General features: G+C 36.9%; 1 protein-coding gene across 6 annotated transcripts in view; it reads right to left on the bottom strand.

Annotated features, from left to right (window-relative positions):
• The window catches only part of birc6.S (baculoviral IAP repeat containing 6 S homeolog), a 166,355-nt gene that overhangs the window by 72,874 nt on the left and 78,757 nt on the right, over positions 1-14,724 (bottom strand). For 5 of the 6 annotated variants that reach the window (XM_018265204.2, XM_018265207.2, XM_018265209.2 and 2 more), the window contains 13 exons: positions 14,352-14,501; positions 13,126-13,268; positions 10,915-11,068; positions 9,690-9,806; positions 9,365-9,519; positions 9,122-9,248; positions 7,938-8,048; positions 7,289-7,422; positions 6,941-7,068; positions 3,541-4,103; positions 1,763-1,938; positions 765-861; positions 182-376 (listed from right to left, as the gene is read on the bottom strand). In XM_018265204.2, coding sequence (XP_018120693.1) covers positions 182-376; positions 765-861; positions 1,763-1,938; positions 3,541-4,103; positions 6,941-7,068; positions 7,289-7,422; positions 7,938-8,048; positions 9,122-9,248; positions 9,365-9,519; positions 9,690-9,806; positions 10,915-11,068; positions 13,126-13,268; positions 14,352-14,501 — 2,250 coding nt within the window. The remainder of the gene's footprint in view (positions 1-181; positions 377-764; positions 862-1,762; positions 1,939-3,540; positions 4,104-6,940; positions 7,069-7,288; positions 7,423-7,937; positions 8,049-9,121; positions 9,249-9,364; positions 9,520-9,689; positions 9,807-10,914; positions 11,069-13,125; positions 13,269-14,351; positions 14,502-14,724) is intronic. The other variant, XM_018265206.2, reaches the window with a different exon arrangement.

The raw sequence follows: 14,724 nt of genomic DNA, 5'->3' as shown, positions 1-14,724 counted from the left end.
AAAACTATAGTAGTCTTTTATGAAGCAAAAACACCGGATTTACCAGTGCAGGGCAACATTATATTGCCATTCCTTTAAATCCGTTTCATTTGTTGTTGTTACTGGTCCTATAATTACAACCCAAGTTGTACCACTTAGTGGTAGACATGAGAATAGCACCCAAACAGGAAAAAGCACAAACCTAAAGGAGCAAAGTTGTGGATGCCCTCTGCATTATCTGGCTCTGAAGCGAGCACTCTTGCCTTCAAACTGCTATCAGTGGTCTTGCTGGGCCCAGAATCAAGGAACTTCATTATGGTTGATACCATACTCCTGGCTGTGTTGACAATGGCTCTTGTGCTGGTAACCATGTTATTACAAATAAGCTGAACACCACCTAAAACAGTTAAAATTTGTTTGAAAAAATGTTCTCAGTAGAATAATGGAATTGAAAAAACAAAGCTACATTTAAAGAATAAGTAAATTAGAAGGCGTAAATAGCTTGTAATTTAAAAACCAAATATGACTCAATACAGGGAGAAAGTTATTCTGTGGGATGTTCAGAGTAATTTTAGGGGATTTTACAATAAAAGCCTATGAAATCTGCTGAAATGTTCACATACAGCTAGAAAATGTATTTCTGGAAAAACTAAACCATGATGGGTTATAATCGATGTTTGAAAATCTAATATAGGGGCACAGGTCAAAATGGCAAGTCTGATCGCTTTGGTGATTAGTTTTAGACTACGAGATGCCGTTGCACAATATGCTGAATAACTTCTTACCCATATCATGGAATGCTTTCAAAGCCTCACTTGTGTCTAAAACTCTTAGAATAAACCATAACAGGGGCTCCGACAGCTGACAAGTAGAAAGTGAACCCTAACAAAGAGAAGAAAACAAATGTCATTCTTAATGCAAACCCACACTGGGTTGTATTGTGTATGTATCTGGAAAAAAAGATTCTTATGCATTAAAACAATGCCATTTCTATTCACCATATTATACATCATTATGGAGATTCATGAACAGTACAATGACCATACATCTAAATATCCTTATGATCTAAAGTAGTACAATTATATAATCAAGACCACAACTATTTATAATAAATATAAATTAAGTATGTTCTTTTAAAAAATGGAATACACAAACCTAAAGAAAAAACTAATTAAAACGTATTCAGTTTTAGTAGACTTTTTTCCCCTAACTTAAATACAATACATGTCACATAAAAATAAATAACAGCTCATTTATTTCATTCAATTAGTTAAGCATCTTAAAGGGCATGTAAAGTCTAAAATAGAATAAGGCTAGAAATGCTGTATTTTGTACACTAAATATAAACATGAACTTACTGCACCACAAGCCTAATCAAACAAATAATTTATACTTTCAAAGTTGGCTACAGGGGGTCACCATCTTGTAACTTTGTTAAACATCTTTGCAAGACCAAGACTGTGCACATGCTCAGTGTGGTCTGCTTAGGGATCGTCATAAACAAAGCTGCTTGAGTTCTGCATGGCTGGGAAGTAACGCGGGGGCTCCCCCTGCTGTTCATAAGTATGATTGTTTCCCTGCTCAGCAGTTAGGGACCATCTGACAATTCCTATCCACAGCAGGGATTTTATTGTTTTGCCTTTACATGCCCTTTAAATGGGATAGAGTGAATTTCAGCCCCAACAACAAATAATTCAAGAAGATGCATTCCATGTTCAGGCTTAGATCTATGCACATTAAATGCCATAAACCAAACTGTTTTAAGAAAATATTTTTTCCTTACTTGTCTACCCATATATCCACAAGCCATGTATGTAAGAATTGGCTGCAACATCATTTGTACAGTGCTGGCTTTTTTACTGAGAGTAGTTAAAATAGTAAATAATCCATCACCAACAGATATAGCATCAAGGCCTCCATGGAAATTTTCGTGCTTTGTTAGATGCAAACCACTAGCTCCTGAAAAGAGAAGGACACTTTTATGGAAAAGTCATTCTGACTTCTGATGCGTTCACTATATAAACATTTTTGCTGTAATTAATGATACATAAATGTAATGCTCTTTGTAGATGGGGAACTTGTTTGACCTGTGTGCTTGTCTACAGTGCCCCACATGGACATGAGTAGACTGCAGCAGCAAATTAAAGTTGGTCCCTAAGAAACATGTTCATAAGCAAAAAACAGTGCAGCAGTTGTACATCAAGTAGCAAACATGAACAAAAGTATGTTTTTTTTGTAAGTTGGGAGTACGTAATTTTTTCAAGTTGGGATAGAAGTTCAAATTCAGCCTGCACAACTTCAAACTCCATTAAATGAACACTATACAGATTTTTAATAAAACATTGTAGATTATTTCAGAGAATAGCACAGTTCAAAAGGTAATGCTATGTAAGCATTACTACTAAGTATGTAGTAATTTAGTCACTGGGGACACTGTCACTGCAGTCTACAGATGATAAAGCATGTTACTCTTATAGTAGAAGGTGATTGGGGAAGGGGGGGGGGTCATCGATTCTATAAACTGTTCTAAATGATAACATTATTTGATGCATTTCTTATCTTTATTCCTGCTGAGCAAAATCCCTGAGTTTAATTAGAGGCAACAGTTAGAATTGATACTATATATTTAATTTATTTCCTGTTATTTATTGTGCACTTTCGCAGCACTTTACAGTGATTAATTATCATTTACATCAGTCCCTACCTCAGGGAATCGTATAATCTAAGGTCCCTATCACATTCACACTATGCTTAAAGGGGACTTGTCAACCTGACATAAAAAGCTTTATAATGAAGGTACCTTTCAAATTAAGCATGATACCCAAATTCTTTTTTTATAAAAAAAAAAAACCCTACCCATTTAAAAATTTCATCTGTCAATCACAGTGCTTGCCTTGCCTCTATGCCTAGGCATAGAGGTGGAGCAGACAATTATTTTCACTTTCTATTATACACTAGCTAAATGTAACTGCACTCTCAAAATCCCCCCCCCCCCTCAACTATGTAGAAATTTGTAGCCTCTGCATGGGCATCAGGCCCACAATTCTGGTGCGTAATTAAGATTTTGGGATGATGAACAGCTTGCCTTAATACCAGTGTTAACAGAATGGTACCTGCCTGTGTGAATGTAGATTCTGAGGCTGAAGGAAATGAAGATTTAAATATTTTTACAGTGTAAGTATTTCGTTTGGCAAACACAATAGAAAAAAATGTGGAATTAATTCTTGAGATGACAGGTCCTCTTTAATTTAGTCACAAGTCAATTAACCTGCCTGTAGGATTTTGGAGTGTGGAAGGAAACCGGAGTACCCGGAAGAAACCCACAAAGACACGGGAAGAACATACAAACTAAGTGCAGATAATGGCCTGACATTGAACTGAACCCCAGTGCTGCAAGACAGAAGTGCAACTTCTGTCCAACATTTATGGCCACTTAATTGAAAATTTGGCCCAGATACTAAATATACAGGCCAGACACTGCTCAAGAATACAAAACAACACAACAGCATATGGTTAATGTACTCCTTTTATTAATTAAAACAGTGGATAGTAGAGACTTACCTATAATCATGGCCATTGCACTGCTATTACATTGGCCTAGTGCTGAAAGAATCTGACTCATAATCTGCTGGTTGGCTAACACCAAATCTGCCACATATGCTGTGCAATTTTGTGTAGTAGATGAAGCACTGTTACAGTCCTTTCCCCCATAGACTTTCTCTTCATCAGAAACACTCTCGGTGGTGCTACTAACAACAGGTGCACGAGCACTAAATTCCTTGTTACTTGAAAGAGGTAGCTGAACCAAGATGTTAACTAATTTTAACAAGTCGAACATTAATTGATCTCTTGTAATTTCTCCACAGACAGCTTTGGCATCACCGGGTCTAATGATATTTGCAAAAAGTCCCCCAAAACATGCTCTTGCACCAACTGAGCTGTCTGATCCACTGCGTGATACAACTTTGTCTGAGCATGTAATATAATGATGGACCAAAAAGCTAACTGATTCAATGACTGCAGATATGGTGCTGACTGAGACTACTTCAAAATTCTGTTCCAAGGTGAATTCCAGAAGCTTCACTTGCACATCCAAGGGTCCTTGACCTGTCTGGAAAGCACCCCTAACGAAGGGAAAAGAAAAACACTTAGATTGGAAATGTTTTACCCGTCGGATTTTAATAAAATAAAACCAGTGTAATCCCCATAAATGTACAACTTTCAATGCAAGTGTAAATAATGAAGGACATAATCAATTTTCTTTTGTATATGATCTTACCAAGGTGCCACACATTTTACACAAAGCATGAGAAATGTCAAGAATTTTAAAAGAATATCAGAGGGACAGAATACCTTTCATTTAATTTTAATAGGATTTTAAATTAAACTATACAAAAAATGCTGCAATCTCATTAACTAAAGGAATAATTAAAACTGCTATTTGGTTGTGAAGTTAGTTCATTAGCAAAAATGCAGTTGTTTGACTAACTAATTTAAAGGGGTTGTTCACCTTACAAACACTTTTCCCAGATTTTTTTCATGTTTTCAGATTGTTCACCAGAAATAAGAGTTTTTTTCAATTGCTTTCTGTTTTTTTTATTTATCGCTTTTTCAAAATTGAAGTTTAAAGTTTATAGTTCCAGTCTGGCAGCTCAGTGATCCAGGAGAAGATTCTGAACGGTTACATTTTGCTACATTTAGGGGCCGATTCACTAACTTCGAGTGAAGGATTCGAAGTAAAAACACTTCGAAATTCGAAGTTTTTTTACTTTGAATCCTTCACTCGAAGTTAGTGAATCGGCCCCTAAATGTAGCAAAATGTAATTTTACTTCGAATCCTTCACTCGAAGTTAGTGAATCGGCCCCTAAATGTAGCAAAATGTAACCGTTCAGACCATCGAATGGGCTACTTCGACTGCGACTTCGAATCAAACTAAAAATCATTCAACTATTCGACCATTCGATAGTCGAAGTACTGTCTCTTTAAAAAAAACTTCGACCCCCTAGTTCGCCATCTAAAACCTAACGAACTCAATGTTAGCCTATGGGGAAGGTCCCCATAGGCTTTCCTAAGTTTTTTTGATCGAAGGATATTCCTTCGATCGTTGGATTAAAATCCTTAGAAACGAACGATTCAAAGGATTTAATCGTTCGATCGAAGGAATAATCCTTCGATCGTACTATCTGCGCTAAATCCTTCGACTTCGATATTCGAAGTCGAAGGATTTTAATTCCCAGTCGAATATCGAGGGTTAATTAACCCTCGATATTCGACCCTTAGTGAATCGGCCCCTTAGTGACTACATTAGTCAATACATATATCAGCAGTATCTTTGGAATATTAGCAACAATTGTATCAATTCTAACAGCTGCCTTTAATAAAACTCAGGGATTCTGCTCAGCAGGGACAAAGAAAAATGTAGAGATTAAATGTATCATTATAGAACAGTAAAAGGTCGGCGACCCCCCCCCCCCCAGAGCTGCTTTAGAAGGTGAAACATTTACACTTAAATAATAGAACTGTCACAAATAGAAAATAGTAATTGGAAAAAGTATTTCAGGTGAACAATCTGAAAACAACTAAACTGAAAAAAAGTGTGAACAACCCTTTTAACAGGAAAGTTACTTTTATCCCCCCCCCTGCTTTCTGGATACATGGGTCACTGTACTTAGAAAACAGTACAAAATGTTACAACATAAAATACAAAAATTAGGTGAACAATCTATTTAAGAGACATGAGCAAACTCTCAAAGGAGAAATGAACAGTAATATGACGTCATATACAGGAGCCTTTTATCTGTTAACGCTCTTTACTTATTGCTAGCATTTCTTAGCTTTCTAGCTAGCATCCCCTTAAAGCTAGCACAATACTTGTGGTCCTAATCCGATACCCATCTCTTCATGTTACAGTCTGCATGAGAATTTAAAGCATGAAACTACAATCTGAAAACCCATTATTCAGACTGCCCGTGTAAAGGGAATGTTGCATAATCCTACAGAAGCAAGCAATTCTTGTTTTTTGAACAATTTCCTTAAACAAATCTCTTTTGCTAAATTTCTTTAATAATAAATCAGAACATTGCATTAACATAAAAAAATCGAAATAAAATAAAGTGAATAAACCCATGTCCGGAGCAAAACTATCCTACTGGATTTTAAAATGTTTTAATGAAGAGGGTTTTTTTGGAAACCCATGATCTCAAGCCAATAATTATAATCCAGCAAGGTAAATATAAAACCATACCAACAATTTAAACCACTGAATCCAATCCAACATATTCAAATAGAAAGCACCTTTATATGATTGTTAACAGAAGACGCCATTTCCAGCCATTTAATATAAACTGATGGGCCAGTCAGTTCCAGCCCTTCAAAAGTGTCCTTACACTGTACTAATATACTTACTGCCATTGAACTCCTTCAGGTCAGTAAGGCTGTATTAAAAGCATATTTTCAAACTATCTGCCTGCATAGATCAAATTTGCTTGTGTATAGTCAGTTACTATTTAATGTTATTCAGTTTTAGTGCAAATGCTGTGGCATTTTTTTTAGAGACAGCCTTCACTGGCAAACTATTTCAATGAAGAGCAGGATGAGACTTTCTTCTGCTGCTCAGATGCCAAAGAATGCTACCTGCAGTGTAGATCTGGCATGTATTTAATGCAAATGCACAAGTTGCTGAAAAAGACAGTGAGTAGACATGGAGCTAGAAGAAGCAGTGTAAGTACATGCTCCACTATTCAGGGACTCAGGCTCGGAATCAAGAAGATAATAAGCGTCAAAAAGGCCTTTTTTTATGTTAATGATTTGGCAAAAAGGCACCCAATAATACAGGGTATGGTTCCACTGTATATCTCACTAGTTACCCAATTCACTGGTCTCTTTGACCAAGCAATAAAATCAAAAAGGTGTCTTAACAAAAGCAAAATGCAAATCAAACAGCAGCTGGCAGGTACATACCTCTCAGTGGAAAGTATATGTATTAGCTTTAACAAAAATTCACTAAACATCTGTGGGCTGGTAGAGGAGAGATGAACCTGCAATCTAGTCAAAAACTCTTGCACTGCCTGAGTAGCTGTAGGTCCAACCTGGAACACAAAGAATTGTTAAAATATTATCTAAACAAACACTGAATTAAGAAAATAATTTAATTTAGATACACTTTAATGCAATATATTCCCTTCTTTGAGAAGATATATTGGCTCCTAACCTGGGTCTTTTCAGCATGCAGCTGCTTTTTCTACTTAACTGCCATTCCTATTCCCTGTTTGGAAGACTTATTAAAAATAAGTAAACAGATGTACTAACCTGGGGACTATGCTGGTTGGTCCCATGAGGATTTGTACCTGAGAGGAATTTCACAAGTACATGGAGAAGATTTGGATCAGACACCAGTAGCTGGGCAGTATTTTCCGGAGGTCCAATAGTGCTACTGGATCCAGCTTTGTAAAATTAAATAAAAGGGAAATACTTTAGTACAGCAATTAATAAACAATTAATTACTGATTCAATACCACACTTGTGGAGCAGATAAGTATTTTCAATTGTGTTGTGTGAAGGTCTGTGAAAAAGGCATCATACTTGAACTTTTATTTGAACAGATTTTTTCACTAACAAGAGTGAGCAACTAAGGCTCTAGTAAAAATGTGTGCAATTTCTAAGGAAGAGTTTTTTAACAGCACTCTTTTGCTGCCTACAAGGTTGGCATATGTCTGTGATACCTTGCTTACTAAATAGATTATGTCTCCTGTACACACAGAGGAATTATTTATATTTCATTGAAACAAAAATTCAGGAAATGCAGTGATTATCTCCTGCACTACAGTTTCAGTCATATTTCCATTAATATCAAGCAGAAAATAAGTGTTCTGCATATCTACTGATGCTGCACTGCTCAGGAAAGAGGACAATAACCTCTCTCATGTACCTACTAGTAAAGACTAGTACAGTCACTTACAGTTAAGTTGCATGTTCGTCATCAGGGTGAGGCTATGAAGCACAAGGCACCACGTTCGGAGTAAGGTGTTAGGATGCCAGGAAAGGACAGATAAAAAGCTTGTAATGGAGGCTAAGATTTAAAAAAAAAAACAAAAATAGTAATTCTAATAAACTGAAGGTATGATTTTGGTAATCTGTGCTTGGCAGGTTTATTGCAGTTATAACAGTAATAACCTTTAAAAGAAAAGGTCTCTCTGGAAGCAAATAACTGTGTGAGAACAATATCAACTTTCCCACATTCAAAGTGGTCACTGCTGAAACATTAAATATTAGGCATTTCATGGCAGACGAAAGTGGCTTGTATTTTTTTCTTCTAGGAAATTATTATTGCATCTTAATAAAAGGAGGAGTAAGTAAGTGCAACTATAGAAAAACTTAAAGGAAAATGGTATCATCAGAATAATATTGCCAAACAATTTATATAGTGAATAATGTACCTCTTATTGTGAAATATAACGATGTTATATATCATCAAGGAGTTCCATGACTAAAAGGTAGGAGGCAGAACACCATATACTTTTATACAGTTCATGGAACGCCAACATTCCTGCATTAGGTGAGATGTTGTCCTGTCACAGTTATAGTGACAAATGTAACATATCCGCTGCTTTAAAGGAGAAGGAAAGTCGTCTTGCACTTGGTGGTGCCAAATGTTTGCCACCCCCAAGTGCTTGTATTTACTTACCCGAAACCCCAGCCGGTGCGCCTATCAGCAAAAAAACTGCACTGGCCTGGGGTTCTTCCAGTGAGCATATTTCCCGAGGCAGACGCATGCGCAGTAGAACGAAATAGAGCAGAAACGCAAAGAAAGAGGAAGATGGAAGAGGATCGCTCTGTGGTGCTCACTGGAAGAACCCTAGCCCGGTGCAGTTTTCTGCTGATAGGAGCACCGGCCCGGGGTTTCAGGTAAGTAAATACAATCACTCGGGGGTGCCTAACATTTGGCACCACCAAGTGCAATAAGACTTTCCCTCTCCTTTAAGCGGTTAAAAAAAAAAATATGGATTCCATGCAGCCTTAGTAAAGACCCACCAATAAATAAAATAAGATGGGTGAAAAGCACTTCAAGATATATCCCAAATCACTGCCCTACTGAATATTGCTTTGATGAAATAGTTTCAAAAATTCAATAATAGATTTTACCTTGGTTTAGAGAGATGACTGGCACTCGATTAGCATTGTACAGGAATAAATCGCTCACATTCTCCTTGCCTTCAGATGAGTTAGAATTTAGGCTCAATGTGAGCCATAATTGCAGAAGTGACTCAAGCTAAAATAAAAAGGAAAAAATAAATAAAATAACTAACATGTTACAAACCTGATACATTGAAGTGTCTTGAAGAGTTAAGGTAGACTTCATACATAAAAGACTGCAGGTATTCATACCTGGACATGGTGTACTTGCAGCATGGAAAAGAGCTTGTTGAAGCAGGCACTCAACATGGGTAAAGATGACGACTGAACAAGTAGCATATTGGCCTGATTTGATACATGCATGCCCTGTAGTAAAGAGTCGTCTGTCCCACTGCTAGGTTGAGACACTAAGGTAAAAAAAATAATAATTATATAGATATACATATAGATATAGATATATACACACACACACACATATATATATATATATATATATATATATATATATATATATATATATCACAAATATTTCATCATTACAGTACAACCACATGAGACTGGACTGCTGTATACATACACACTGGAGATGAATTGGTTAGTGCTTGCAGAATAGAATCAGCCTCTAGTGTGGACATCATCTTTAACATTAATTCTGCTTGTTGTTCTAGACCGACTTCCAAACGGGCATCCAGAGCTAAAAATTACATAAACATAATTAAAATAAACCTGAATTGATACAGAGTCTATATCAAATACTAAAATTAATCACTAGCTTGTGTAAAAATAAAACAAGGTATGTCAGTATATTAATAATAAATATTTACCATGGCAGCATTAACAACAACTATAAGATGCACGAGATGGTTTTAATTATGACATTTCTAGGAAATATGATTACAAGAAACTCAAATTTAATATAATACTGAAAACAAGACAGCCAAATGAAGTATAATTATTCTGAAAAGAAAAACTAAGTAGAACAAAGAATATGATGGCAAGATGTTTGTTTCCATGGTATTTTCTTGGCAGTATATACCCCCTTTTTAACATTAGTGAAATAGGGCTTGCACTTAAAGGAACAGTAACACCAAAAAGCAAGGCATTTTATAAAGTAATTAAAATATAATGTACTGTTGCCCCACTTTGGTAAAAGTTATGTGTTTGCTTTAAATAGACTACTATAGGTTATATATATAGGTTACTGTGAAGCTATGGGAGCAGCCAATTAAAGTGAAAAAGGAGAAAAGGCAGAGGTTACTTACAATGGTATTCTGCAGAGTGCATCTGCAATGTAGCCTGATCCTTGAATGGCTGCCACCATGGTTACACAGCAGCTTGTTTATATAAACTACAATAGAGTTTCTAGAGCAAACAAATCAGTTTTACCAGTGTAGGGCAACACTACATTATATTTTAATTACTATAAACCTTTAATATACTTTTTTGCATATTGTTCTAATTAAGACATATATGTTTTTATACTGTTCTTTCAAGCACAGGGCAAATTACAATTCCACTGAAAAGCCATTTGTATATACAAACTCTGCCCTTACAGCAGCTTTATCTCTGCAAAATAAATCAAGGATATTAAAAAAATGTACCCAAAACAAAAGATAAATTATGGAAATATTTATGGCTAACATTTATGATGAAATGACAAGCAACAAAGATTCACACACATAAGTTGCATTGTTTTAGCAGCATGTTTAGAAGAATTAAACAAAAAGGACTGGGCAAGATACAGCCCCACTGTACCTTACAGTATGTAAGTAGGATTTAAAAGAATATAAAATGTAACTTACCTTGAGACACTGACACGGTAACGGTCTGAGTGCCATTCTTCTCAACTGTTGCGGGTGGTTTTGCAACAGGTATTCCAACACCTCCAATGTATGGATTGTAGTTGTAAGTGCCATAATCAGCACCCCAGTAATCATACCATGTACTGCTTATGGGCTTTTAGAAAATAAATCAAACAAGAATCATTAGCACCAGTACATGTGCAATACAGTAGAAATAAATTAAAGGCATGTTGAACCAGCAGAACTCAAGAGCATGTATGCTGTAAGCTTTATTAAAAGCAGACAGGCCATGGGATGGGAGCATGAGCTCTTAATGCAGATTAAACAGATTTGCATAAAAGAGGCAAGTTCACCTTACAGTTATGTAGAGAGTGGCCACCATTGTGTAGGCTATACAGGAGGCCCTATATTTATGATTGAACTTCTCTATTGACTGAACTAAATGCAGATGAGCTACAAGGAGAAGCCTGATGCAGACAAGATGGATAGCAAAAGATCTTATAATTGTGGGTAGAAGATATTTGTAGCATCTATGGGACATTCAGAATTTGACATTCAAGTCAGCCAAACATCTCCTGCTGGTGGCACCAGATCCTGACTAAAGAAACCTATCTCGTATCAGACCAGCCTAATCTTGCCTCCATTGGGACACAATAAACTATGATAGTGGGAATGGCTGCAGTTGTATAAAGAGGTTTGGTAGGAGGGATAACATTTTCCTGTCTAGCAGTTCATGCAATCTAGTGGTGGAAGCCATACAAGTGTCCCTGTATCCCGCAAGCTTACGTAAGAGAGAGAATATATAAACACAGGTTCAAAAAACTATACAATATGATGATCAATTGTAATTTCTATCACTGTCTATACCATACGAAAAGTTCATTTTTTTAACATTGCTACACTGATTTCAAGATCTACAGATCTAATATATGCACGTGTACATATTTTGTTTATATAATCATGTAAAAAAGTAAATACACCTGATGGCAACTTTCGAAACAGATATTTTATCTTCATTTCAAAAATATTGATAGATAATGGTATAATAACTATCATTCACCATTTACATTTGATAGTCCGTTGTGTAATTTAAATAAACAAATAGAAATTTTACATGTGGAAAAAGTACAGTACATTTATCACCCATAATATGTAGATCCCATCAAGATGATGTGAGGAGGGCAGGATTTGAAATGGGCTGTGCTTGCAAAAAACCCCTGAAAGATTGCACAGCTGAAAGAAATTCTGATCAGACTGGTAGGCAGTTTTACAAGAAAGACGTACTTGATGTTGTTTCTGTCAAAATGGGCCAATACCAGGCACCATTTTAAACCAAAGCTGTATAGCAAGGGTACATTTACTTGTTACACAGCAGGAAATGGTTAATCTGTTAATTTTTTGCTCAATAAAAGATTGCAAAGGCAAATGGTCCATGTGTTACATTACTCAAATATCAATGCATCCACATGTTAAAAAAAGAATAACATTACAGAGTGTATTTTATTGTGTTCAAATTTATGTGCATGGGTGTAGGGGTAAGTATTTAATGTATTGTGTGTGTGTGTGATGTAGGGATGCACCGAATGAAAGATTCGGCCGAATACTGAACCAAATCCAAATTTGCACATGCAAATTAGGGGTAAGAAGGGGAAAAACCTCTTATTTCCTTGTTTTGTGACAAAACGTCACTCAATTTCCCTCCCCGCCCTTACTTTGCATATTCAAATTAGGATTCGGCTCAGCCAGGCAGAAGGATTCGGCTGAATCCGTATCCTAGTGAAAAAGGCCGAATCCCGAACCTGGATTCGGTGCATCCCTAGTGTGATGGGGATCTTTGAGTTGGTAACACTTGATTGTCTTAACTCTAATAAAGTTAACTGGGCCTTTAAACAAGTATAATATAAAGGTCATCGAATGTTTTGGCTGGACTGGTAGGGGGTGTTCAGGCAGCAGCATTATGATTTCTGCTAAAAAATGCTAAGTAAAAATAAAAACAGATGTAGCAATTAGACCTAGAGCAACAGCACAATAAGCAAGTAGCTGCTGATTTAACCTTCTCATTGCACAGCCCTCGGCTATTTATCTCTACTACGGCAATGAACATTTTTTGTTGTTTTCAGCAGGCCTGTATGACTGTTCTATAAATTAAACTAAATTAAATAAATGAAATAAAGTAGACCATTAAAACCAATAAAGATAGATAAAACTCACGTGCCATACCTTGAAGACTTTGGCTGCAAGTGGATCTTTTTCCAAATCAATATCTAAAGGATCAATATCAATTTCCATCAGGTCTTGAAGTAATTCAAGGTCAATTTCTTTATCTTTATCCAAAGATGACAGAGAAGGAGCACCTTAGGGTAATGAAAACAGCTTTAATACGGCCAAGTCTGCCACCTAAATACCTGGGCAAAATAGTTGTTTACTAGGCTATTTGAAGGCTGCATTTCAGGATTCGTCTTTTCCATGAATTAAAGAAACTCTGCATAGTACAGTAGCTGCAACTGTCATTTGACTTCACTGCTTATTTGCATAAAGCAAACTTATTTTTCAGGTATTACCGACCCTTTACTATATTGCTACGGCTTATTGGTCAGAAATCATGCGGTCTACTCTTGCTACTAAACGGAAATTCGTAAAGGCAAAAACCCATAGTAAACTGTATACTTATTAACTACCGTAAGTAAATATTAAAATTTTGGTTTTTAACATCTTAGATTCACAGTTTAAAGTGCAAAAACATGTTAATAGAACAGCTGAATACAGTGTCGGACTGGGGGGGTCTGGGCCCAAGGGGGCTGCCTCATTAGGGGCCCGTGCCACCCTTCAGGCCCCCCTCCCGAGCGACAAATCCTGCTCTGCCCCCAAGTCCCCCCCGTGCCTACCTGTGCTCATAATTTCTTCGATCAGGGGGTGGAGGTCAGGAGTGCAGATAGGTCTGCGCCAGCGGGGCCCACGAGGGCGGGCATATCAAGGCCCTTGTCCCCCTCCCAGTAATCGAGCTCTGCCGCTCTACATACCTTGCTGCCTCCCCCACCAGCACGTACAGGTTTGCGTCAGGTGGGGGGTGAAGTTTTCGGAGAGCAGGCCATGTGAAGCGGGTCTGGGCCGGCGGGGCCCACCGGGTTTTTTCACGGTGTCCCGCTGGCCCAGTCCAACCCTGGCTGAATAGGATTTTTTTTTCTTTACACATAGGAGCAGATTTATCAAGGGTCGAATTTCGAGTTGATGGGAGTTAAAAAAAACCTCAAATCTAATTTTAATAATTCCCTAGTCAAATTTCACAGTTTTGGCCATTAAAAAAACTCTAAAACCTTTGCCACACACTAGAAGAGTCACTGGCCCTTATTTCATGTAATAGATGTTATTACAGGAATAAATACCAACAATAACACTTGAATGAAATTTTATAACCAAAGAAAAGGTTAAATGTTTACCTGATATATCAGGTAACAAGGGTTCATCTACAGCTTCAATTAACGGTAGCTGCTGCAAGGAGTCATCTGAGTCACCAGCCGAGGCTCCTGCCTCCTCACCCAGAGCCACTTCATCAAGTGCATCAGAACCTAGGGGGGCCAGAAGCTCTCCTGCAAAGAAAGAATCATGCAGTTATTTTTATATCTAAAACTTACAAAGATCAATAAATGTATGTGTGTGTATGTGTGTGTGTGTGGTGTGTATGTGGTGTGTGTGTGGTGTGTGTGTATATATACACACACACAAGTTTTACTTTGAAAGCAGCTAGTAAGTTGCAGGTAAAACTTAGTCCCTTTGTAAAATGTATAATTAAGCAATTGAATTCTTAATGAA

This window comes from Xenopus laevis, chromosome 5S (genome assembly GCF_017654675.1).
Source record: "Xenopus laevis strain J_2021 chromosome 5S, Xenopus_laevis_v10.1, whole genome shotgun sequence".
Taxonomy (NCBI): Eukaryota; Metazoa; Chordata; class Amphibia; order Anura; family Pipidae; genus Xenopus; species Xenopus laevis.
Note: the sequence above shows the minus strand (reverse complement) of the source record. Positions and strands in the feature narration are given on the sequence as shown.